Source organism: Centroberyx gerrardi, chromosome 12, assembly GCF_048128805.1.
Source record: "Centroberyx gerrardi isolate f3 chromosome 12, fCenGer3.hap1.cur.20231027, whole genome shotgun sequence".
Classification (NCBI taxonomy): domain Eukaryota; kingdom Metazoa; phylum Chordata; class Actinopteri; order Beryciformes; family Berycidae; genus Centroberyx; species Centroberyx gerrardi.
In genome coordinates this window covers 29,903,210-29,928,068 of record NC_136008.1, presented here as the reverse complement: position 1 = coordinate 29,928,068, position 24,859 = coordinate 29,903,210, and the positions used below count along the sequence as shown (strand labels likewise).

The 24,859-nt window shown below is 41.8% G+C and overlaps 1 protein-coding gene across 1 annotated transcript; it reads left to right on the top strand.

The window, feature by feature from the left end:
- The first annotated feature begins 338 nt into the window (after positions 1 to 338).
- Positions 339 to 24,859, top strand: hace1 (HECT domain and ankyrin repeat containing E3 ubiquitin protein ligase 1). Its single transcript, XM_071902616.2, has 25 exons — positions 339 to 608; positions 1,553 to 1,607; positions 1,750 to 1,839; positions 2,537 to 2,641; positions 5,108 to 5,183; positions 5,347 to 5,478; positions 6,270 to 6,352; positions 6,772 to 6,868; positions 6,997 to 7,098; positions 7,445 to 7,551; positions 8,086 to 8,236; positions 10,065 to 10,139; positions 12,903 to 13,213; positions 14,603 to 14,671; positions 14,864 to 14,951; positions 17,213 to 17,324; positions 18,030 to 18,127; positions 18,394 to 18,481; positions 18,834 to 18,983; positions 19,341 to 19,537; positions 20,312 to 20,443; positions 21,182 to 21,280; positions 21,958 to 22,028; positions 22,160 to 22,273; positions 22,844 to 24,859. The coding sequence occupies exons 1-25, from the start codon at positions 518 to 520 to the stop codon at positions 22,944 to 22,946; spliced, it is 2,796 nt and encodes a 931-aa protein (XP_071758717.1). The 5' UTR covers positions 339 to 517; the 3' UTR covers positions 22,947 to 24,859.

Below are 24,859 nucleotides of genomic sequence, written 5' to 3'. Positions count from 1 at the left end.
AAAAATTAAGCTTAAAAAAAGAATTCTCCAAATAAAAAGATGCACTACATCCCTGGATATAAATGTGTGTTGGACAGTTTTTGCAATGTCACATTATGAACTACGACTCCATATGATAATAATACTAATAATAATAATAATAATAATAATAATAATAATTATTATTATTATTGTTATTATTATAGTGATAGTAATTATAATATAGTATTTTTGATTTGTGTACCACGTTTTTATAACAGCTTTAAAGCGCCACGCCCTTTAAAAACTACACTACCCACACGGCATAGCGTTCGAACGTCAGGAAAACAGGAAGAATGAGGAACCTCAGCAGGAGTGTATTGAAGCGAGAGTAGGGTGGCAGGAAAATGACTACTGTAAATCAGTGTGGCTGAGAAACGGCTCCCCGTTCGCCCAGCACCGATGGACGACGCCCAGGAACAAGATATCCTCATTAAGGACAAATAACCCGACAGTCGAGGCTTTGCTCCCTCGTTTCATCCCGGTAGACCGTTCACCTATGATGGAACGGGCGATGGAGCAGCTCAACGTACAGCTCAATCGGCTGACCCGCTCCCTCCGCCGGGCCAGGACCGTGGAACTCCCGGAAGGTACAGCATAATGGCTTTATCGACGCCGAACAGCATAACAACGGTGTTGCTAATATGCTAGTACAGCGAGCTCATACAGTTAGTGTCCAGTCATAGTGAAGTGTAATGGGCAAATGTTATCTTTCGCTGCCTCGGCCTCTGTCAGTATCATTATACTCACAGTGCTACTCCTATTCTTTTCTATAGCCTTTAGGCACAGTGCCAAATGGGTTAAAATACACTTTTTATGACATAGTAGACGCTGTGACACTGTCTGGTAAAAGGTAAGTGAACGTGTCAACTTTGACAGCCTAGCATACACTATATAGCAAGCAGAGGTAATTTCAGTGGTGGGTTATTCAGACTGACTTGACACCAGAAACTGGTGCTGTCATTCTATATCCTAACTGTGCCACTGAAATGTTTTAAAATAGACTTTTTTTTTTAGACAGTAGACATCTTCCCAAGTTGTCTGCTATATGTTTGAGAATCTGTAAACTTTGACAGTCTATCATATATGGGAAACAGTTCTTTTCAGTGGTGGGTTGTTATGACTGATTTGACACTAGGAACTATAGGGGTTTATGGCCCTTAGAAAGCTAGCCAGTGAAATAGATCAAAATAGACTTTTTTTTTATGAGATAGTAGACATCCTACCACTCTGCTTGGTATGAGTTTGACAATATGTGAACTTTGACAGTCGAGCATAAGTGTCAAAGCAGAGGGCATTTCAGTGGTGGCTTATTCTAACAGATTTGACACCAGGAACTGGGACTCCTAGTTCCTAAACACAACAACTGTTCCTAAAGTTGCCTTTAGGAACAGTTGTGCTGCTGAACTAGGTTAAATAGTTTATAACATAGTAGAAACCCTTCCAAGTTGTCTTGTATAAGTTTGGTGTTTGAGTATTGCTTTGTATATTCTTTGCAGCCCCATATTTTACTGTCATTTTTCTCCCACCACAGATAATGAGACTGCAGTATACACACTTATGCCAATGGTGATGGCTGACCAGCACAGGTAGGATAAGACCAGCATTTAAAACATGTGTGGATAGTGTTGTCACAGCGTGATCCTAGATCTTAGGATACAATGCATGTGTTGAGTTTGTGAATCTGTGATGTGGCTTCATGAGGAAATAATTTATTTGTGCCATTCTAAGGTCGGTGTCAGAGTTGCTGATGAACTCCAAGTTTGATGTGAACTATGCCTTTGGACGGGTAAAGAGAAGTCTGCTACACATTGCTGCCAAGTAAGATACTGTTCAGTTTATTCTTATTAAGCACTTAATTCCCTAACCTCCTATAAAGGCTTTTTCATCTCAGTCTGAAAGATATGTAAAAAAAAAACAACCTGTTCAACTCACAATGAAATGAAAAATGTCATAACATGCACCTATTTCACATAAAATTTGCACAACAGCACTCTATTGTATTTTCTATAAAAATCCCATAACTTTTACGTCCTGGAAAATTGAATATTTTTAGTGGTGACATGGCGTACCAGTAGGTGTACATAAAAATTCCAACCAACAACACCATTACAGGTTTTTGAACAACCCACCCTCTGCCCCTCCCATCATATAAAACCTGCAACTTGACAACTTTCACAGTGACAGTGGTGAAAACTCTGTTTCCCTTTCCTAAGACACCCAGTAGCTGCAGTTTATTCATTTTGAAGAATCCTGAATTTGTGAAGCTCAAGTTTATGTACAAAGCAGTGAGTCACTTGTCATGTTTATTGTGGTCCAACCTGCCCACTTTTGAACAGTCCCACCCCAGCATCCTGTTTCAACCATCAAATTACTGAAGCAAGACACCATCGAAATGCTGTTTCTTTGTGGCTTTAAACACAGTTCCCAAAAATGTGCAAAGGCTATTTTGTGTATGTGGGACAATTGTCTTTTCTGTGTGTTCTGCAAGTAAGTGCTGTATTTTGTCTATATATAGCTGTGGGTCAGTGGAATGCCTGGTTCTGCTGCTGAAGAGAGGAGCCAACCCCAACTACCAGGATATCTCAGGCTGCACCCCTCTCCACCTAGCCGCCAGGAACGGGTACAAGACATGCATTTTTACTTTATGGCTCAACATCAGACTTTTATTTCACATTATATTCCCTATTACATGACTTTACTGGCGTAGTTTGCGGCAAAGTCCCCTTTAATCAAAAGTCTTGTGATGCTTGGTCACATGTAAAAGAGTGAATTTTTTTATCGCCTTGGTTGTCACCTCCTTTAGTGTCTTTGCAGTTGCGTCATAAGTTTCCCAAGCAACCACGGCTGGAATACTTCTATGCTGGTGCCATTTTGGTGGACTCATGGGAGAGTTGGACTCTTTTTCAATATGCATTCTTTTGTGTTCTTGTGTCCTCCGTGACGCGTTTTACATAATATTTAACCACCAAAGTACGATTCCAAAACAAAAGAACAAGAGGAAGGAGGAAAGATAAAGATCATGAAAGTTTACTTGCCAGTCGAGGATGCATCGGATGGTGACTTGACCGACGAGAACGTACGGAAAGCCTAGATTCATTGTGAGAATGACACATCACGTCCGAGCAGCGCTGTAGTCTACAGTACAGTAATCAGTCTTGGCCTTTTGTTAAGAGAGGCTTTCAGGTGATGTACTTGCGCCCTCCGGCAGCCATGTTGGAGGTCAACAGCTCTTGCCAACAGTGGCTGTGAACAGCTGGGTGATCAAATCGAAGAATACCAAGTCTATGCTTTTGTCTTTGTGGAGAACGTTCTTCCCTAGTTGTCTTGGAGAGAATGAACTTCTCATGAATATGAGAACAGAGAAGCATCCAAACAATTTGAGACAGACTGTGTGCTTGACATCGCTTGCGTGATCAACGAAGACACACAGTTTACACACTTTACCAACTGTTTCAACCGACTCTGTACTATTAATAGATATTACATCAAACGCATCATGGAGGACACAAGAACACCAACTGAAAAAGATCCATGGTTAATTTCAGTAACTGATGATTTCATAACTGACACATATAGTAAATTCTGTTTTTAGATAATGTCGGCTTGTTAGCTAGCTAGCCACAATATCGGGTTAGCTAACCATCAATGTCTTGTTGTTGACACATCTGATTTACACATGACTATTAGCTAGCAGTGGCTAGTAGTTGCATGTTGACATTTGCTTTTCTTTTCAGTCATTTTGCTAAATTAGCTTGCTGGCGCGTTAACTAGCTAACAATGCCAAAAACCAACAGTTTGTTCAGGTTCACTGAGCTGACTCTTCTCAAGCTACTACCACATAGGGTGTTTTAGACTGGAGACTAGGGCTAAAGACAAGACAGTTTACTGTGTCACAGTAACCTACATTTGGAAACATATCTCTCAGACTGTTCATTTTTCAGTTAGAATGTTACTGCATGGACCTACACCCACAACTCAGATGTCTTATTTGCGCGCAGCCAGTTCTTCACTGGACGTCCAAGACAGCCCTGTGCCATGGTTGCTAGGAGATTTGTAACACAACTGCAAAGCCTCTATAATTATATTGTTTTTGTCGCAGTTACTACACGTATTGTATTGATATTGTTTGTATACTGTTGCTGTATGTCAGAGTGCTATTTGTGATTATATTTCATGCTGTAAACTATCACTTAAATTTGGCTGTACTGTATGGATATGATCCTGTTTGGGGTGTTACATCTCAGTTGTTATGTCTCAGTTAAATAATCAAATGTTAAGAGGCTGTTTGAGACTCGCATACCCAAAATGCCATCAAGGAGGCACTAATAAGCTACAGTAGAGTGTCTGTGAGAACATGGGAGTAGTAGCAAAAATTGGCGTCAGGCTGCGATTTTAGAACTAACAACAGAGGCTTATATAATCAACGGATGTTGATGATGAAGACGGCAAACAGCCACTGAAATAGAAGCCACTTATTAAATGCTTGGAAAATAGAAAATAGCACACATGCCACTGCTTTCTCTGTTGTGGTGCAGGGAATTAGTCACCCTGAACTTCCACGTCCATAGAAGAAAGTAAACTTAATTTGCTTTCAAATAAAGTTCTTACTACACTCAAAAGCCCAGCTTCTATCAAAGCTCAACATGAAGGCACATATTTTCTGCCTCGGCAATGTCTGAATGCTCTTACTGTTTACTATGAAGTTGGGCCTTTTAGTTTGGCCAGATCTTAGTTTGAAAGCAAGTTTAATGTCAGAATAAAGAATACACTGTATGGTGATGATATATGGGTTAGGTTTATTATGTATTTTGACAGAATTAGTGATTTCCTATTGAATGTACAATACATTATGAGCCGTCAGATGTAACCCTTGGCACAGTTATGAATGATCATGCAATTTTGTACTTGTGGACACTTGTGTATAAGCACTGTGTCACTATGTGGGCGATGTGTCTTGAAAAAAGTCATACAGCTAAAAAGTTGGCAAGGAAAAAATGAATGTAGAGATGATGCCGTGTGTGCGGGAATTTCCATAGACATTTTTTCCATCGACTTACTAAGTGCTTCCCTTCACTGTCCACTCCAGACAGAAGAAGTGTATGGGCAGACTACTGGAATATAACGCTGATGTCAACATCTGCAACAATGAGGGACTGACTGCTGTGAGTAGCCTATAATCCTCTGGCTGGGGTTAATGGCATATTGAATGTCTAATATGGCCACAGTCATTATACCAGAATCATCATTACTAATCAAGTTAATTGATTTTTTATCTACTTGACTTTGCTAGACTTTGTAGACTAAACATGTATACCTCTGCTCTAGATTCATTGGTTGGCAGTGAACGGGCGGACGGAGCTCCTCCATGACCTGGTCCAGCATGTGTCCAATGTGGATGTGGAGGATGCCATGGGGCAAACCGCTTTACATGTAGCCTGTCAGAATGGACACAAGACTGTAAGCTGATTGAAAATGTCTATACAAATGAAAAAATATCATTTAATCCTAATTTTTTGCTTTGCGTATAGCTGGCCATCATCAACTTCTAGACACGTTCGCAAACGCATTCTTAGCCGTTAAGTGATGAGAACATAGACACCAAAATCATCCATGTGTCCCCGGTAGATCATTTGCTCCGCTGTTCCATGCTAACACTTTAGCGTACACTATGTTGAATGATAGTGGGCTCCATGCTAACACTTCAGCGTACACTATGTTGAATGATAGTAGGCTCCATGCTAACACTTCAGCGTACACTATGTTGAGTGATAGTAGGCTCCATGCTAACACTTTAGCATACACTATGTTGAGTGATAGTAGGCTCCATGCTAACACTTTAGCATACACTATGTTGAGTGATAGTAGGCTCCATGCTACCACTTTAGCATGCACTATGTTGAGTGATAGTAGGCTCCATGCTAACACTTTAGCATACACTATGTTGAGTGATAGTAGGGGACACATGGATGATTTTGGTGTCTGTTAGGGTTTCAAGAATATATCGCTTTTGCCAATATATCAGGCCGATATTGGCTTTTTAATAAATATCGGCCTGTCAGTGTCATTCACCACTGTGTTACTTATCCCCATGATTGCAAACGTTTTGGAGACCTTGTATAAGAAGTGATTATTAAAATCTTTGTGGTTGAAAATTTATGCCGTCTGCTCGTTCCCCCTTTATACAGTGCATCAATGAAATATTTGTATGTCAGTTTAGTTTGTGTTTATTCTGTTTTTGCTCCGGTCAGACGGTGTTGTGTCTCCTGGACAGTGGAGCCGACATCAACCGGCCAAACGTCTCTGGAGCTACGCCTCTCTACTTTGCCTGCAGGTGATGCCAAGCATAGTCATTCAGCGATGTAATCGGAATGTCGGTGATTCGTACTGTACTCTGTGCTACCCTCGCCTCTTTTACACTTCCTCTTATTGTTGAGCACTAGAGGTGCACTGATACCATTTGGTAAGAATCGACAGATAAAAAAAGCTTATTCAGAATAAGTTAGCAGGTAAAGCAGCGTATTCAGAATAGGTTAACAGATAAAACGGCATATTCAGAATAGGTAGGTTGCTATGCCTATGAACTTCGATTCGATTAGTACTTGGGAACGCCAATCCCGATTCTCTAGATCAGTGCACCTTTATTTAGCACTACAGACATAATGAACCACTACTTGCCCTTATTGCCTTGTTATTACCCTACTACCTTGACTTTGTAGTGACCACAGTGTTGAAACTTGTGTCATTCTGCAGTCACGGCCAAAGAGACACGGCACAGATCCTGCTTTCTCGAAGTGCCAAGTACCTTGCTGACAAGAATGGAGTCACTCCTCTTGATCTCTGTGTGCAAGTGAGCATTACTAAATGGCCATTCAATTTTACTGTCTTTTCAGTTTTCATGCACTTTGCCCTTTTTCCTCTGTCTTGTTCATTATTTGTTGAACTCCTGTCATTAATATTCCTCCTGTTTGTGTCCAGGGTGGATACGGTGAGACATGCGAGATTCTCATCCAGCACCACGGTAGACTGTTCCAGACTCTCATCCAGATGACACAGAATGATGACATTAAAGAGAATATGGTATGACCATTTTGTCTGTTTCACTTACTGTTCAGTGGTTTATAAGCCATGCTCATACACTTAAAATTATGGCCGTGTGTGTGTTCTTGTACTTCTGTCCTAATGAGGACAAAATGTCCTCACAAGGATAGAAAGATGAGGAAAATTGTCCCAAAGTAAGGTCAATTTGCCGCTCCTCACTTCTACAAGGGGTGATTTTAGGATTAGGACTTGATTTAGATATAAGATTCGATTTAGGGATAGTTTTAGGTTAGAAAAGATTTAAGGAATAGGGAATGAATGTAATCAGTGGAAGGTTCTTCTCACAAGTATAGTACTGCAAACGTGTGTGTTTGTGTGTATGCAGCTCAGGCAGGTTCTAGAGCATGTTTCTCAGCAGAGCGACAGTCATTACCAGAGGATCCTGACCAGTCTTGCTGAAGTGGCAACCACCAATGGACACAAGCTCCTCAGGTATACGTGTTTGATTCACATCTCTGTAACTGCCTATGTGTCATATAGTTTGTATATTTTTCTTAAAATACGTATTGCATACATGCTCTAATCCATGTATTTCATACTTTTCATTCTTATATTTCTAGTTAAGTTCTAGTGTTGAAATTGTCAGTTGTGCTATATCTAATACCTCTCTATTTTCAATACTATTTGCTGCTGCAATGACCCAGTTTCCCCACGAGGGTCATAAAAGTTTCACCTAATCTTATTTTAGCAAAATGTCTTGATATTCAATTAATGCACTGAAGTACATGTGTATCTCTGCAAATCATAACTTAATTTGGTTTTCTACAATTCCATACTGAATACCTGATTTGAGCTTCATTTTATCTAGAGTGCCCCTTGCAGCTCATTATTCTTTGACTTTGTTAAATTTCAAGAAATACACCAGGATTGCCTTACAATTTGATAAATAATAATACTTTCTAATAGCTCAGGAGTACTAAGTCATGTTTGACACTTGATCAACCATTTTCTCCTTTCCTTCTTCAGCCTCTCCAGCAGCTATGAAGCTCAGATGAAGAGTCTGCTCAGAATTGTTCGTATCTTCTGCCATGTTTTCCGCCTGGGGCCTTCATCGCCTAACAACGGGAATGACATGGGATACAACGGGAACAAGACTCCTCGCAGCCAGGTCTTTAAGGTTAGTTGGAACTTGGTGTAGACTTATAGGAATGCACGTCTATATACTGTATACTAGGATTATGGGGGTATTGTTTTTTGTCGTAATGCCACTACAGGGTCGATGATATGTTGTGTTTTAAGGACCAGTGAGGATGGTACTGGGATGGTAGACTGTGTTGGTTCTTAATCTCTTCACTTGAGATGTGGAGAATAATTTAAGTACTGCAATATATAACTCTTGATTCTTCTTCATTCATGTTCATTGACAGGTATCGTGACCAGTGTCATTAAAAAATGAATAAATAAAAAAATAAAATCAAAAAAGTGAAAAGGTGAAAAAGGAAGCAACTGGGAAAAGTATCATGAAATGAAAATTGCCATAGCAAAAATCCATATAGAAATAAAACCTGTTATTATGAAATCAAAACGATATTAAATATACTCACATAATTGTAAAAATGATAATCATTGGATAAACCTTCCTAATAATGATTTGGGTATTATTTAATTATTTAGAGATAAAAAAAGTTAATTTAATTACGTAATTATTAACCTTTATTAACCTTTGATCATTAATCATTAACCTTTTTACTCATTTATGTGTATTTCTATACTTATTTATAAAAGTCATATATATATATCACTATGGCACATTTATTTATTTTGTTGTGTCATATTTGGGGCTCTATATGCCCATGGCACAATTCATTATAATTCAGGTTGATTGACATGCTTCCCCAACAAAGAGCATAGAGTGAGATGGGGAGTTCAGATGTCAAATTAGGGTAAAGAAAAAAGGGAATGATGTAGGCTTATGTCACTAACCTCACTCTGTTACAGTGAGAGAAATGCTACACCATCAGAGCTCTTTAGAAACAGTAGAATAGTGCAATAGAAAGATACATCTTTTGGTCTAAACATAGTCAAAGGTGCTACGTATAGCATTTTAAACTTTGGCATTGTCAAATTAATAGTGATACCATGGTATAGTTACTGTGAACATATGAGACCATGGTGGAGACTGACCAGATATCTCAATCTAAGAAACAACTTGAAAGTTCAATTCATATAGAGGTAATGGTTTGAAATGAATGAATCACCAAAAAGACGCAAACTGCCCAGCACTATTTGAAAGCTTTAGCTCTGTTTCCGCTGGAAAAACCGCGGCCTCTTCCTATTTTGTGCCGTAAATCATCATCCTTTGTGCCAAGCAATCCAGCAGATTTCCTGCCAAATCTGACTCGGTGGCACACAATGTAAAATACTGTGTAGAAGCCAGTAGAGGCCACCAATCTTCTCAGCAAGTCTCATTTGTTTACAGTAATTGTACTCGCATCTTAAAATTAATGTGGTAATGATTTATTGATGCTAAAATGCTACACATAGCACCTTTAAATAATTGTACTTCAACACCCAAAAACTTGAAAAATGCACACCACCTTATGCTGTTGCCAACTTGGCAACTTTATTGCTAAATTTAGCGTATCGTCAGACCCCCCTGGCATTTCTCAAAAATGACTAATGTGTTGATTCCCAGTATTTGGCGACAAATTGGTACAGCTGATGCCAATTTACGTTACTTGCTCGTCTAATTCCTAGAGGTCTGATGATCACAGCACTTCCCATACAGAGCGTAGCCTTTCCCACTGCTAAGAGCTGGGGGCTGTAGCAAATACATACATATGCAAATTAGTGGATGACATGTCATCTGGCGACATTTTGAGCAGCTAATAGCTGCTTTCCTTAGAAGAGAGTTGCCAACATTGGCACCTTGTTAGGACTGTACTGAACTCACTTGTCTTTCCAACGAAAACAATACCAATAAGAATTCACTCCATTGGATGCAGATGCGTGCAGGACAGCTGCATGTGGAGAGGGCACGGAAGGACCAGTGTTGCTGCAGAGATTTTGGTGTCCTAGATGTGAGTTGTATAGGACATTTAACATTTGTAGGGAGTTGATTACAAACCTTTCACTGTCACAAAAAATGTTGTTGTGATCTGGGAAACATGATCTATGTAACCTGCAAGCTCAAAAATCTTTTTCATTATCTTCAAGGGAGTTGGGCTATTAAATTTCATCTTGCACTGAATGAGAATCTGATATATGATTTGCTTAATGATATTTTTTGACATACTAACAAATACCATTTGAAAAATGATCGGTACTGTCAACTCTGTTTGTGTGGGTGTGGACGGAGCTTTCGTCTCCCTGGGGGTGGGATTGTGCGACAGCTTGATTTGCATGAATAGCTGAGTCAGTGAAACAGTACAGACAGAAAAAGGAGGGTTCTTTAAGGGTTCTTTGGTCCATGTGCCATGGAGGGCCAAGAGTCAGCACTTTTTTGAGTTGTAAACTGGTATTTAGTACTATGTAGTTATGAGTTATTGTAGTTATTTGAGCCCAAATGTGTCATTGCCGTATTTATCTCACTAAACCGGGGTTAGTTTGCCTTCTAGTGGTTAAAATTAGAAGCTGGTGTTCAGTTGGAGATCCAACCGTGTTCAGGGAAAATAGCTCTAAGACACGTCATTTGGTAAAAAAAAAAAAAATTACCACCCCAGCCTATCAGCGTGTGCACATGCCCACGAACACTCCCCATTCCTCTTCTCACCAACCCAGACCAACCCCAAAACTCTCCCACTCTCCCCCACTCTTTTTGCCCACTGTCATAATTAAGTACCTAGATGGTACTGTCGGTCCTCGATTCCAGTCCTCAGGGGCTGGTGTCTGGCAGGTTTTTGCTACAGGCTGTATCACTGTTTGGACATGATGCGTAACTGTCAGAATAAATCTTGGGGCTTCCCATTCGTTCTCGTTGGTCAAGTCACCATCCAATGCATTCTTAGTTGGCAAGTAAACTTGTCCTCCGTCCTCGGCATTCTTTTGTTTTGGAACCGTACTCCAGCTGTTAGATCTTACGTCATGTGTTTCGTGAAGGACACAAGAATGCACTAGAACGCTGATTGAGAAAGACCTAATCGGTGAAATCGGCAACAGCAGTGTTTGGTTGGAGTGAAAACCTGCAGACTCTTGGTCCTCCTTGGCACTTGGTTGCACATCCCTCCTCTATATAGAACTGTAAGGACTTAAAGAACTCTCTGATCGGTTAAAATGTAAAAATGGCAAGTCAGAATAAGGACCCCACTGTTGTTCTTAAAAAGTTATTTTAATACTACTGATGTGAAACATTTCATGCATTCTTCAAGTCCTATCAGGGGTGAACAAATCATAAATTTAGTTGGTAGTCCACTGGGCTACCAAGAGTTAAAACCTGGTAGCCCAGACCAGGTTTGTGGTCGTATAATCTTAATATGCTGATAATAAATGATCAGTCTTAATACAGTAACATCAGTCTTCCACCACTAGATGGCGGTCTAAGCACTATCAAAGTCTGAGTCACAGCTGTGATTTGCAAACAAGCAGGTCTTATTTAACACTAGAATACCCACACTGAAGGTTTAATTATCATTATATTTCATCAAAATATTTCTCATACAACAATTACTCACAGCTGTACAGTTTTAAACGTCTCTCCTTTTTCCGCAGGTCCCATTTTGCCTGCTATGGCAGGGTGATGTGATCGGAGATGACTATATTGACTATGACTATGACTATGACTAAGTTTGAGGTGTTGCCACCTTTTGCGGCAACCGCCAGTATGTTGTCCGTATGTGCGTTTATCATTTAGTAGCCTAACTTAAACATGGAAGCTCTGAATATGTGCTTTTATTTTTTGGATGACAAAATAACGGTGTTCCCAGTGTGGCACTAATAAGACTGCCGGTCTTCACGATGGGTCAACTGCTACCATCTAGTAATAGAGTAGATGTTATTAAGCTGTGATGAAACAACGTTCAGCCAGTGTTAAACTTTATTCTTGCTTTGCGGCATTAAGCATACAAGACCAACCTTATCCAGCTTCTGCCTTGTTATTGGTGTCCATAGTTTCTCACTACTGTGTGTGTAATCTAGGTGAAGTGCGCGCGATGCGAGACCCTGCTGTGCCCCGCGGGAGTTATAGACATAAGGTTCCTGCTCTGTCAGAGCCAATCAAAAACGACTTCATCAGTAGAGTCACAAATCACTGCCAGGAGAACAAATCAAGACAGAGTTTTTCATTGTGCGTCATTGTAGTTATGTGCTTGAAATAATTCAGAGGTTTTTTTGTGTGTGTGTGTATGAACATCCCGGGCATCCTGGCTACTGATTTGTCCACCCCTGCCTATGTAGAGCCATTATAGAGAGCCTTTCTAAAAGGGTTCTTTACAGCACCATACAGGGTTTGCTATGGCATAAGCCTAAAGAGACGTTTTCTGGTACTACATAGACCCTTGCTTAAGAGCTTACATCTGAGCTGATGCAGCGGACAGGGTATCCTCAGGTCCTTGAAAAGCCTGAAAAGTTCAGTAGTTTCAGAACTTTCATAAGCTGTGTTCAATTGGAAATGGGCTGTTTCTGGCAGATTTTTGTTTCTGTTAAATTGGCCTTCAATTAAATTCCAGATAACATTTAAAAAGGTCTTAAAAAGTCTTAAATTTGGCTTTCGGAAACCTGCAGATACCCTGAAGGGCAAAAGACGTTTCCTCTTCTGTTAAGCCTTCATGGATCAGTCCCTTTTTTTTCTCTGTCTCTCACTTCCCGTTCCTCCCTCTTCCTTCGTTTCCTCTGACTGACCGTTCCAGCCACTGGAGCTGCTGTGGCACTCGCTGGACGAGTGGCTGGTGTTGATCTCCACCGAGCTGGACAGGAACAGGAAGAACCCCTCGTCCCCTTCCTCCTCAGGCAGCGAGATCGCCTCCCTCCTCCTTAAACAGCGGGAGGCCGACCCGTCCGCCTCCACGTCCATGCTCCCCTCCTCGCTGGACCCGCAGGTCGTCATGGAAACACCAGAGGTGTACGCCGACGGGGAGGACGTCATCTCCATGACAGCCAATCGCCTCAGTGCTGTGATCCAGGCCTTTTACATGTGCTGCTCCTGTCAGATGCCACAAGGGTCCGTCCTCACCCTTCATTTCTGATCTCTAACATCGATTGTATAGAAAATAAAGAAGCACCATTAACAATACAGGGCATTAAGTAGTATAAGCTATGAAGGAATAATCAAAGCATACCACTAAAAATCCTCCAAATGTAAAATCCCATCTTTTATATTTCATGAACTGATGATTTTGTTGTTCCCTGGAGTGAGACAGCACTCATAGGTAGCTTGCATAAGAAATTGGTTCGCACTAGGTTTCGGCCGATATGAATGCAGATATATTTGGATTGAAGCTGCAAATAGCTAATATTTAAATTTTACCATTTTCATGCCAAAAAATCTGAAAAATTACAAGGATTCAGTGTTTCCCTGGAATTGTATTCTTGGCAGGGTGGAAAAGCCTCTGAAACAGCATTCAGACCACGACTTTAAAATTCTCTGCTGAAACCATGAAATGAATAAGCACTGAAATTAATATATAAAATGGGCAAAGAAAATAAACTATCATTGAATTTCACTTTAGGTTTGGCCATTTTCATGACAAAAAATTCAGTGTTTCATTCAGAACGTAATTCTTGTCAAGGTCAGAAGCCTCTGAAACAGCATTTAGACCATGAGACACTAAAACTCTCCATTGGCTCCTAGGATAATACTACTACTGCTACTAACTGCTATTACTACCACTACTGATAATAATAATAATATTTTCCTGCATTCTTGAATGGAATCCGACCAAAATGTCACATCAGAATAATTTCAGGTAAAGGGCTTCCTATAGACAACCTTTGTAGTATTGATCAATTCTACCATAAATATGCAATCAATCAAACTGCATGATGTCTGACTGGCTGATTTGCCAATATCGGCAAACTGATATATCGGTCTAACCCTAGTTTCCATAGTCCCCCTATTGCTCGCTTATCATCTAGTTTGAGAGTACTTAGGCAACTTTTCCTCCGCCAGCTCCCACTGTGACTACCCCTGCCTCATCTACCTCCTGTTTGCTCAGACATTCATCTCTTTGTGTAACCCCCCACCTTCCCCTACCCCCTTTCCCAGGTCCATAATTACATGCAATTAGATCATTAAAGAGATCCTTAATTAACACCGAATAGAGGCCCTGTTATTGGCATGCCAGCTGAAATTAGATGGCTTGTTTTTTTGTTGTTCTTTCCCCTCTCCAGGCCTGGCTTTCATCAGCATTCCGGATAAGTGATTGTCTTCCATTATAAGCTGACATAATGTTTAGCGTAGAAATTGTGTCGGTCGAGAGATAAATCAGCAAGCGCCATCTCATTGGAAAACAGCTGCTGTAGCAGAGCTGTTGTTGCTCTCCCATCTCCTTTTTTCCCTTTCTCACTCTGTCTTCCTCGGTCTTCACCTCCCCTCTCTTCCCTCATCCAGAATGACGTCCCCTCGCTTCATTGAGTTTGTCTGCAAGCATGACGAGGTGCTGAAATGTTTTGTAACCAGGTAAGTCAATATGGCCCTCTGCCAGATATCAGCCTCCTCACACAGTACCTAGAGACTCTCTATTGATCCAGCAACTCCTTTCCTCTCAATTTGTTCTCTCTCATTTTCTCTTTTTCTTCTCTGTCTCTTCCCCTCTCTTGTTTCTCTTGCGCTTTTCTTCTCTCTCTCTATCTATCTATCTCCCTCTCTCAGGAATCCAAAGATCATCTTTAACCACTTCCACTTCCTTTTGGAGTGTCCAGAGTTGATGTCGCGCTTCATGCATATCATCAAAGGCCAGGTGAGATGCGGGATTGTCTATTTATTTTTTTATTTTTTATTTTTATCTATGCAGTGACTGAATAGTGAAATCAGAGATGGAAGTGCAAATTTGGACCCTGCACAGTGGAGATGCATTGTTTATTACATCATGGTCTAAAGACATCAACTCAGATCACTCAGCGTTGAGACACTTCAATTCTCTATACTTGAACACTATCAAACTACATCACTCCTCTATAGCTGAACACTATCAAACTACATCACTCCTCTAATAGCTGCACACTATACAATACAATATACATCACTGGTCAACTCTCACATTTGAATCCTTAGTTCTTATGTGTTAGATGTGTGCTGGTTATGCGACAACATTTTGCGGGCGGCAGTAGACTAGAGCAGGGGTGTCAAACTCAATTTCATCCCGGGCCACATCAGCATTATGGTTGCCCTCAAAGGGCCGGTTGTAAATGTAAAACTATATAAATGTATCTACTTGTTATCATATTACATAATTGCCTCTGCATTCGATTATTATTGGTTTTAGTAATAACTTAATAATTAATAACTAGCTCTGAAAGCAGAATTCTAGGAAAAATAATGGCAAATAGACATTCAAGTGTACAACTATTATACAATTTATTTTAAAAAATGAAATATACAAAGTAGTCTAAGTAATAAAGTCAAAATAACAATAAGGGTTGTTTCAGTTTGTGTAACCAGGTTCTGGTTCAGGTTACTCAGACATGATGTGGACGAAGTGGGATGTGAGAGTGATGCTGCCTGGACACACCAAGTAGATCTCTCCAAGTGATCAGCCTGGATATCACACACCATCCTAATCCATGGATCAATCCCTGCACATAATAACAAATACAAAACATACAAAACACAAGCACAACCATTAGAATGCACACATATTACATTGTACCTAGCTTGATTGAAAATGATATACATTTCATGATATTGTATACGTGAAGGTTTTAAAATGCTTACCTGTTTGTTTTCTGGCCAGATGACTGATGCCGTTTCCCTGAGTTCAGTCCGTCGATGTCTGGCTTTAGGTCTTCTGCGGAAGCAATCCGTAAAACAGCGTGGAGGTTGTCATCACTGATGCGTGATCTGTGCTTGGTAGCACAGCTAGCAGCTAGACGCCTTCAGTGCGCGGATAACAAAATCGGGATGCATTCTGGGACATGTAGTTTATGGACACCGTACTTCCTTAACGCAGCATAGAATTGTATTGCGCAAATTATATTCTTTGCAAGCTCTCGCGGGCCACATAAAACGAGGTGCCGGGCCGTATTTGGCCTGCGGGCCTTGAGTTTGACACACCTGGACTAGAGGTTAGAGAGGCTGACATGTGATTGGAAGGTCGCCGGTTTGAATCCCTGGACTGGGTGAAGGAGCTGAATGAGTAGTGCTCTCCCCTTCCTCTACAATTATCATTGACATGCCCTTGAGCAAGGCATTGCACCCCTAACTGCTCCAGTAGAGCTGCTCAGTGGCCACCAGTAGAAGACTGTAGTTGTTGTCTTCCAGTGTAGCTGTATCATTGTGAAGCAGGAGGTTGCTGGAAATGAGCATATGTGTCCAGTTGACTTTTCCTGGATAACTAAAAGGTTAAAAGACATTCCTGCATTGCCTTCCAACTTGACAAGTTGCTGTCGCTCCCTCGCTCTCTTTATATTTCTGTCTTTGGGGACTTTGCGGAAAGTGACTTTGAAACGCCCGTGTCTCCGCCGCAGGATCATTTAACAGTGTTACAACCACGGCGATAACACTTGTCTTAAGTTCCGTTTATATGGCTTCATAAATTTTAAGTGCTGCTCCAAGTTGTGTGGTGTTCACTCACTCTTCAGTATTCATATTTGAGCTGCAGCGTTCGAGCCTCGTTACCCGTGGATTATGGCCCGCCTGGGAGTAGGCCCTTGTTTTAATTACAGACTTTAACCTGGTGAATTTGATTTCATCTCCTGATTCCTCTCTCGGTACGCCCCGGAGCCCTGAGGGAAAAAGCCTTTCTCTCTCTTCCACGCTCTCTCTCTCCGCTCATCCTTCACTCTACCTACATCGCTTAGAGAACAAAGGCATATATTATGCAAATAGACACCAGCCTCATCTCTGTATTACAGGCGAGTATTTCAACAGTGAAGGCTTTTGGAGCCGTCGGTTGAGACTTAAAAATCCACAGTCTGAGAAGTTGAAAGCGAAGCGAAGCAGTAATTAGTTTTGGAAAGTGCTGTGCTGGGTGAGTTGAGGAAGTCTTGTTTTCTCCTTCAGCCCTTCAAGGACCGCTGTGAGTGGTTCTACGAGCATCTGCTGGCCGGGCAGCCGGATTCAGACATGGTTCATCGTCCGGTCAACGAGAACGACATTCTGCTCATCCACAGAGGTACCGGCTCTGTCCTCATCTCGGCTCCCGTTTCTCTTGTTTGGAGAGAACGTCATGCCAAAGTCCATTCAAAACTCTGTTCATTTAATGTTGCCTTGCTTATTGTCAAACGTACACAGAGTATTGGATCGATATGAGTTTCTTAAGGCCGATACTTGAGTTGAAGCTGCCGGAAGCTGAAGCTGATATTCAGTATCATTAAACATGACAAGTGTTCTGTGTTTCCCCAGAATTTTATTCTTGTCAGGGATGGAAAAACCTTGAAACCATCATGGGACCTCAAAACTCAAAGCCAGACTAATGATAATTCTTTTAGGTGGGTTGGCAGCTCCTTAAGGCAGGGTGAGGCAGGTTTTATTGCAGGTTTTACAGACTGACACCCCAAGCTGTAAAGAAAGGAGGAACCTCCATCTTTCCGATTTATTGAGATTTTCTTGAAATTAAGTGTTGGTAGAGCGCTAGTATGCCAAATTGAAGTGGTGATTCGTAAAACATCATGTTCTGTGAGGTGTGGATGTTTGCCAATAAGCAAGGTGACAGATTTTTGAATGGAGTTTGGCCTGATGTTCTGTCCATACCAGAGAGAACTGAATGCATCTAGCTCTGTCCGTCTTCTACTCCTTGTTCTTCAACATATAAAGCCAGTGTTTTCCTCTTACTTTGTTATACAGTATATCCAATATATTTTGCCCATCTCATCAACAGATTCCATATTTAGGAGTAGCTGTGAGATGGTTTCCAAATCCACCAATGAGAAGCTCAAACAGGGCATCGCTGTCCGGTTCCACGGCGAGGAAGGGATGGTGGGTTTCACGTTCTTCTAACGCTAATGCAGTAGTTCTCAGTAACAGAACCGCTTTTCCATTGGCCGCTCTCGGCTATCAGCCGATGGATCAACAGTAATCCAATTCCATGCCTCATGCTCTTTATCCATGGCAGAGAATTGTGTTGCGGTGATATGTGCTTCAGATGCTTTATTGCTGCTTGGAAAACTTTAAGTCGCGGGCCGTTTCATCACATCATGCCCAGAGGTTTCCAACTACTGTTGAACTTTGACTTGGTGTTGCAGGGCCAGGGTGTTGTTCGGGAGTGGTTTGACATCCTGTCCAATGAGATCATCAACCCAGACTACGCCCTCTTCACTCAGTCAGCTGATGGTACGGTATTTTAATCACAACTTTACCATGTAGAATTAGGGTGCAATCACACCTACGGTTTGTATTCTTTTGTCTGAACCGTAGTGGAAAAGTTTACTTCGTTGTATTATTGTATTTGGTTTGTATAGGTACACATTGTCCAATTACAAATGAATCAGGGCTTGTAAACAAAAGTCACATGGACTCCCAAGTAGCTCATTTATTGGACAGAGTTTTGATAATGTGTCATGCCACCAGGTTAGAGAGTTTGCTGGTGGGGGGAGTCAGAACGTTCAAAACAACTGACCTTCTCAGGTGTTCATACTAGTTAAGAACACATTTGTTTGTGTTTTTGTTTGTGTGCGGTGTGTAGGTACCACATTTCAGCCAAACAGCAACTCTTCGGTGAACCCGGATCATCTCAACTACTTCCGCTTTGCTGGTCAGATCCTGGGTCTGGCGTTGTACCACCGACAGCTGGTCAACATCTACTTCACCCGCTCCTTCTACAAACACATACTAGGTATAAGGCACAGAAGCATATGTGAATATCAGGGTTAGACTGATGATATTGGTCGAACCCTAGTTGTCTTACGAATGTTTTTTTTATATGTTATGTATTTATAGTTATGTATTTTGTGCGTAGAAATGCACAACCACTTATACGGATACATTATATTGAAATGCAAACCCATATGAATCCTGCCTCCCCTATCGAGAGCCATGGCTAGTTTAAGGCACTTCAGGTAAAGGACGGGTTCTTGATAAGTCCAATAATTAAAGATCAGGTCACATTATTTTTACGAGACCCCAGCATTGTGTATCTGTGTATCTGTATTTACATTCTGTATTTGCATATGCGTTTGTGTGTGTCTTCCAGGGATCCCGGTAAACTACCAGGACGTGTCATCCATCGATCCAGAGTATGCCAAGAACCTCCAGTGGATCCTGGACAACGACATCAGCGATCTGGGTCTGGAGCTCACCTTCTCCGTGGAGACGGACGTGTTCGGGGCGATGGAGGAAGTGCCGCTCAAGCCTGGAGGCACCAGCATCCTGGTCACCCAGGACAACAAGGTCAGCCAATAGAATCGCATATAGAGGCAAATATGAAATGTATTCATGTTTTGTTTGTGTGATACCTGAGTTTGCTGCATCTTTTTCCTTCTTTTACTATTATGTTGTACACTTAAATAAAGTAAATAAAATAAAAAATAAAAATTATGCCGCCAGTTGTCAGCATGATATAAGGACTTGTTGGTGGAGAGACAATGCTTAATGATGAGTGTTGGGTGGTAAAGCATTTCAGTAATGTTATTTTTCCCAGTAATGAGTAGTGTAACAAATTGCTCTTTTAATTTCAGTAATATTATAGTTACAATCCAAAAATAAATGACTCTTATTACTTTTGTTTTGTTATGTTTGTTGAGCCCCACACAGTTGTTGATATACTAAAAGTTCCCTAGTATTTTTTGTCTTGTCATGCTGCAGCAATATGGCTGAATGAGGTAGTAATGACTGGCTTAAGTTCCTCTCTAGTATATTCATCCATAGTTGGTCCCCGATGAGCGATTGATCTCTCTCCTCCAGGTTTCTGACTGAGAGCCTTAATTAGAGCGTGTAGTACTGCAACTGCCCTGCAGATGGCAATGTCTTATAAGGTAGAAAGAGTCAGCCGGTCAAACTGGGCTGGACCGACCAAACACTAGCTCACCGAATAGAAAAGGTACTAATGTATGAGCTCTCTCGCTTTCTCTTGTTCTTTTTTTTCCTCTCTCTCTTTCCCGCCCTCCCTTGTCTATCAATATTTCTTTAATACTTTGATCTCTCTCTCTCGGTCTCATCTCTCAGGCGGAGTATGTCCAGCTGGTGACGGAGCTGAGGATGACACGAGCCATCCAGCCTCAGATAAATGCCTTCTTGCATGGATTCCACACCTTCATCCCCCCCTCGCTCATCCAGCTTTTTGATGAATATGAATTGGTTAGTCCTCTCCCTTCTGTCGTCCTCTTCTGACCTCTCCCTTATTTTTCTCTCTCATCCTCGCTCGTCTTTTTTGCAGTTTGTATTCTCCTTGTTCTCTCCCGCCGCGCCCGCCTGGTTGGGTCTGATGCAGGGATTGATTTGCCATGTCTGGGCTAGGGGTGGAACCAGGATGTCGGGGTCACCTTGAAGCCCCTCCCTCTTCTCCGGCTCCATCAGATGGATTTTTTTTTCTGTGCATGTCGGCAGATTCCTTGTCCTCACTTGTGTCTGGATCAATAGTGTACCATGACGATTATCCCACCCTGGGTTTGTTGGACATGCCTCGGTCTGTCATTGCATGCCAACTGATGACTCACAGAGTGGGGAAGAGCCGCGTTTTTACAGTACAACAAACGCGTATCCCATCCCGGTTCATTCAATTTGGAAAAAAACATAACCATGAACAAAACATGACCAGTTCCCTCTCAATTTTAGTATGTTTTTTTCCTGGTCTGTGTATGTGTGTATCGTTGGACCGATGTTTTTAAAGGTCCGTAGCCAATATTTTGTGTCAACGTTCAATATCTGTAAATTTGATCAATATCGGCCTAATATATCAAACCAAATGTATGGGGTGTGGGTTGTGCCTAATTTTAAGACGCACCTTTTATGTTTTTGAAATCTTTTCATTGTCCAACTCTTAAGTCAAGGTTTTCACAGCGATTCTTTGTCTGTCCTTTTGTTGTGTGTGTGCAGGAGCTACTGCTGTCAGGGATGCCAGAGATTGATGTGCAGGACTGGAACAAGAACACCGAGTACACAAGTGGCTATGACCTTCAAGAACCGGTCATCCAGGTGGGGTGACCTTCTACCGCGTAGACCTGGACGAAACTGTCATTGACACATTTCGAATAGACATCGATGCTGTTGGCCTTTCAGATTGTCTAAGGGTGTTTTCAAACACGAATCAGGGGAGGAGTTGTTGCTTTGTTGCATTTACGTGTTCATTCGGTTACGTTTCACACTGCAAAATTTCAAGCAAACCTTGATGTACCAACCCAAGCCACGTGGGAGCTTCATTTCCTTCACTGGTCAGAAATTTGGTGCGGGAACGGATTATTCTGGGTAAAACTCCTCCTTAGCCACATACTGATGGCATGTTAAACCCGTAATTCCTCCTCTGGCAGTGTGGGATGACGGTTGGAGCATGTTCTCAGTCCAAACAAAGCTCTTCAGAGTTGGTTTTGAAACCGCCCAATCAACAAGGTCTTGGTTCAATCGGTTTGGTCCAAACCAGAAGGTGATTGCTGTGTTCTCATACGACCAAAACTAACCCAACTAAAGGGGAAAACACGGCAAGATTCAAAATAACTAGCCAACTTGTCTGGCATCGATGATGAAGAAGATGGCAAGATGTGTGCCTGAACTTGGTCAAAGATTCCCCAACCGCATTAATTCCCAGGTCTTCTTTTACTGTAAAACTGTTCAACAGTTCAGTTCAGCAGTTCAACATCTCTCCTGTTGTCTTGTAGTGGTTCTGGGAGGTGGTGGAGAGCCTTACCCAGGAGGAGCGCGTTCTGCTGCTTCAGTTTGTCACCGGAAGGTTCGTCTGCTTCATTGCGGTTTTCCATTTTTCAAAATGCATTAGTAGCCATCACAGACCGTGACTGTGGCATTAATCTGGGTAAAACACGGTAAATGCTTACTTCTTCCTCTGTATTCCCTCTCTGTCAGCTCCAGGGTCCCCCATGGCGGCTTTGCCTATCTGATGGGTGGCAGCGGGTTACAAAAGTTCACCATCGCTGCAGTGCCATACACCTCCAACTTACTGCCTACCTCCAGTACCTGGTGAGGAACACACTCTCTCTCTGTCTCCTTCTTTTCTCTTTCTGTCTCTCTTTCTCTCAGTTCAGTTCATCCTGCTGTGCTGGCATGAATGCTAGATGAGCCGCATTGCCAAAATACTAGAACGATTCTTTAGAGGAAACCAAACACATTCGAACGATCAAAATCTCTTTCTTTCTCCCTGTCATCTTCCCTAAAGATTTGGAGATGAATACACACACACATCACATAGACCCAGTAGTTCTCAGGTGAAAAACATTAGAAAGCACTAGAGGGCAGTGTGTTTCCTCTGTGCGCTCGCCGCTGGGTGGTGGCGTTCCTGTGCTCTGAAGTGCTAGATGCGGGCAGAGTTTTGAAAACAGGGAGAGGTCTCTGCATGGCGGAGTGAGCGACAGGTAATTCTTATCACAGCAGGTCTTTCTTTTGGGTAGCAATGAGACCGCCGCGGAAGCCGGCACTCCTTCATCAGCTGGATATGAGCTGTCATAACACGGCATCAATCCGCTGTCGACCACGGCGCTCCACCGTGTTGACCATGTCCCCCCCCCCTCTCCCCCTTTCTTCCCTCCACAGCATCAACATGCTGAAACTCCCAGAATACCCCAGCCAGGAAGTCCTGAGAGACCGCCTGCTGGTAGCACTGCATTGTGGGAGCTACGGGTACACCATGGCGTGACCATCATTTCAATTCTCGCTCCTGCTCAGCATGATTCGTGTATTGGCGGGGGTGGGGGGGGGAGGAGGTCTCTGCATTCGCCGCCGTTGGGAATCACTCGTCAGAACAGGGAACTCATGCAACACTCCCTCCTCCACAGACCCCTCTTCCCCCTTTTTTCGATAAGGCGCTGCTTTTGCTGAACGAAACATATGGACAGTAGAGGGAAATATTAATTCTTAAAGACTTTGCTGGAGAGGCACAGCAGATGGGAAGGAGACGGCCAGGTTGTGTTGTGGGCTCAGCCTCTGACCACTCTGAACTAGGGTTTGACCGATACCAGTGCCAGTATTATACCAGTATTGTTTTTTCGATGGAAGTAATTTGTCATAAGTCTTCAGTGTTTCCCCCCAGACTTTTATTCTTGTCTGGGTGGGAAAGCCGTTAGCAACATTTAGACCATAAGACACTAAAACTCAACATTGAAATCCAGGATAACAAAATATATTCATGCATACTTGTATAGGATCCGATCAAAATGTTTTCATTAGAATCAATTCAGGTTAACAGCTTCCCATAAATAACCAGTGTAGTGTTGATCAGCTTTACAATAAATATGTAATAAATCAAACTGCATCATATCCATCATATCAGAGGTGGATGATACTGACTGGACCAGATCTGATTTTTAATAAAAGCCCAGCATATATCAGCAAACAGATATATTATTTGAACTCTAAATGTGTGGTATTTAGTTTTTACCTAAATTTAAGATGCACATTTACGTGTTGTTTCTGTGACCAGCTCTCAAGCAGAGGTTTTCACAGGCCTTGTCGTCCTTCATATGAATATATTAATAAAAGGCCATTATTGGCTCCATATATCGGTCTAACTCTAGTCTGAACTGCCAAAACAGGTTGCCATGGCCGACCAACGCGACTGATCAACAACAGACTGAAGGCATAAGATCCGCTAAACCATGCCAGTCTGCTCAGCTGTGCTAAAAGATGTGTATGTGTGTGTGTGTATGTGTGTGTGTGTGTGCATATGAATGCATGTGAGGGTGTGAACTCTTGTCTTCATCCTCCTGTGACTTAAAACCAGGTATGCTGGTACACGTGTGTGTCCAAAAAGAAACGGTAGACTAAATTGCTTTGATGTAGGTATTTGGACATATGGCCATGCTGTTTTACATTTGGCTACATAGCACTACCCCCCCACCCCCCCACCCCCCCCCCACCCCCACCCCCACCCCACCCCCCCCTCCCACCCCCCCCTCCCACCTCAGCGTTAAATGCATGCCTCATGTGGTTTACTTTGTGTGAGATTCTCTGGCCTTTCACTGCTTTTTTTGTATTTTCTCTGTTATATTTTGAACTGATGAGTCCTTGCTGTGCTTCTGTGTCTGTGGCCTTGTAGTCATGAATAGCAATCCTCTCTAGTGATGGTATTCTTTTCATACCCGTGTTGTATTTTCTCCCTGTTCAGTACACTTTCAGGGCTGGAGGAGCAATACCGCATATTTACATGACAAACGTTTGGTCGGCGGTGCCAAAAAGCATAGCTGGGTTCCTTTTGAATACCTTTTTTTTTTTTTATTATTCGCCTACACAAACATGCTGAAAATGTGTGTTTTTATTCTAAAAAAAAAGGGACAGGGATCATATGTCACGAATGTATCAAAGGAAATGCTACCTTAACCGTTGAGTTAATTGACTCCTCTTTCCTTTTGTAACGGGACTGTAAATAATCATTCATATTTCATATTATCTATCAGTATTGTTTTGAATGCCTCGCCTGTTTTGCTTTTGTAATCAGATGTTAATGTTTATTGAAAACAGAGCCTTTATACATATTTCTGCAAATGTCTTCAATATCAAAATTATGTATTTTACCATAAATATCATATGTTGTGCTTAGAGATTTTATCCAAT

Bases quoted from the DNA above. Each gene is read 5' to 3' on its own strand.
- hace1 (XM_071902616.2), top strand. From the start codon at position 518: ATGATGGAACGGGCGATGGAGCAGCTCAACGTACAGCTCAATCGGCTG. The intron at 18,482-18,833 runs GTACGGTATTTT...TGCGGTGTGTAG, and splicing joins CTTCACTCAGTCAGCTGATG to GTACCACATTTCAGCCAAAC. The intron at 22,274-22,843 runs GTGAGGAACACA...TTCCCTCCACAG, and splicing joins CTGCCTACCTCCAGTACCTG to CATCAACATGCTGAAACTCC.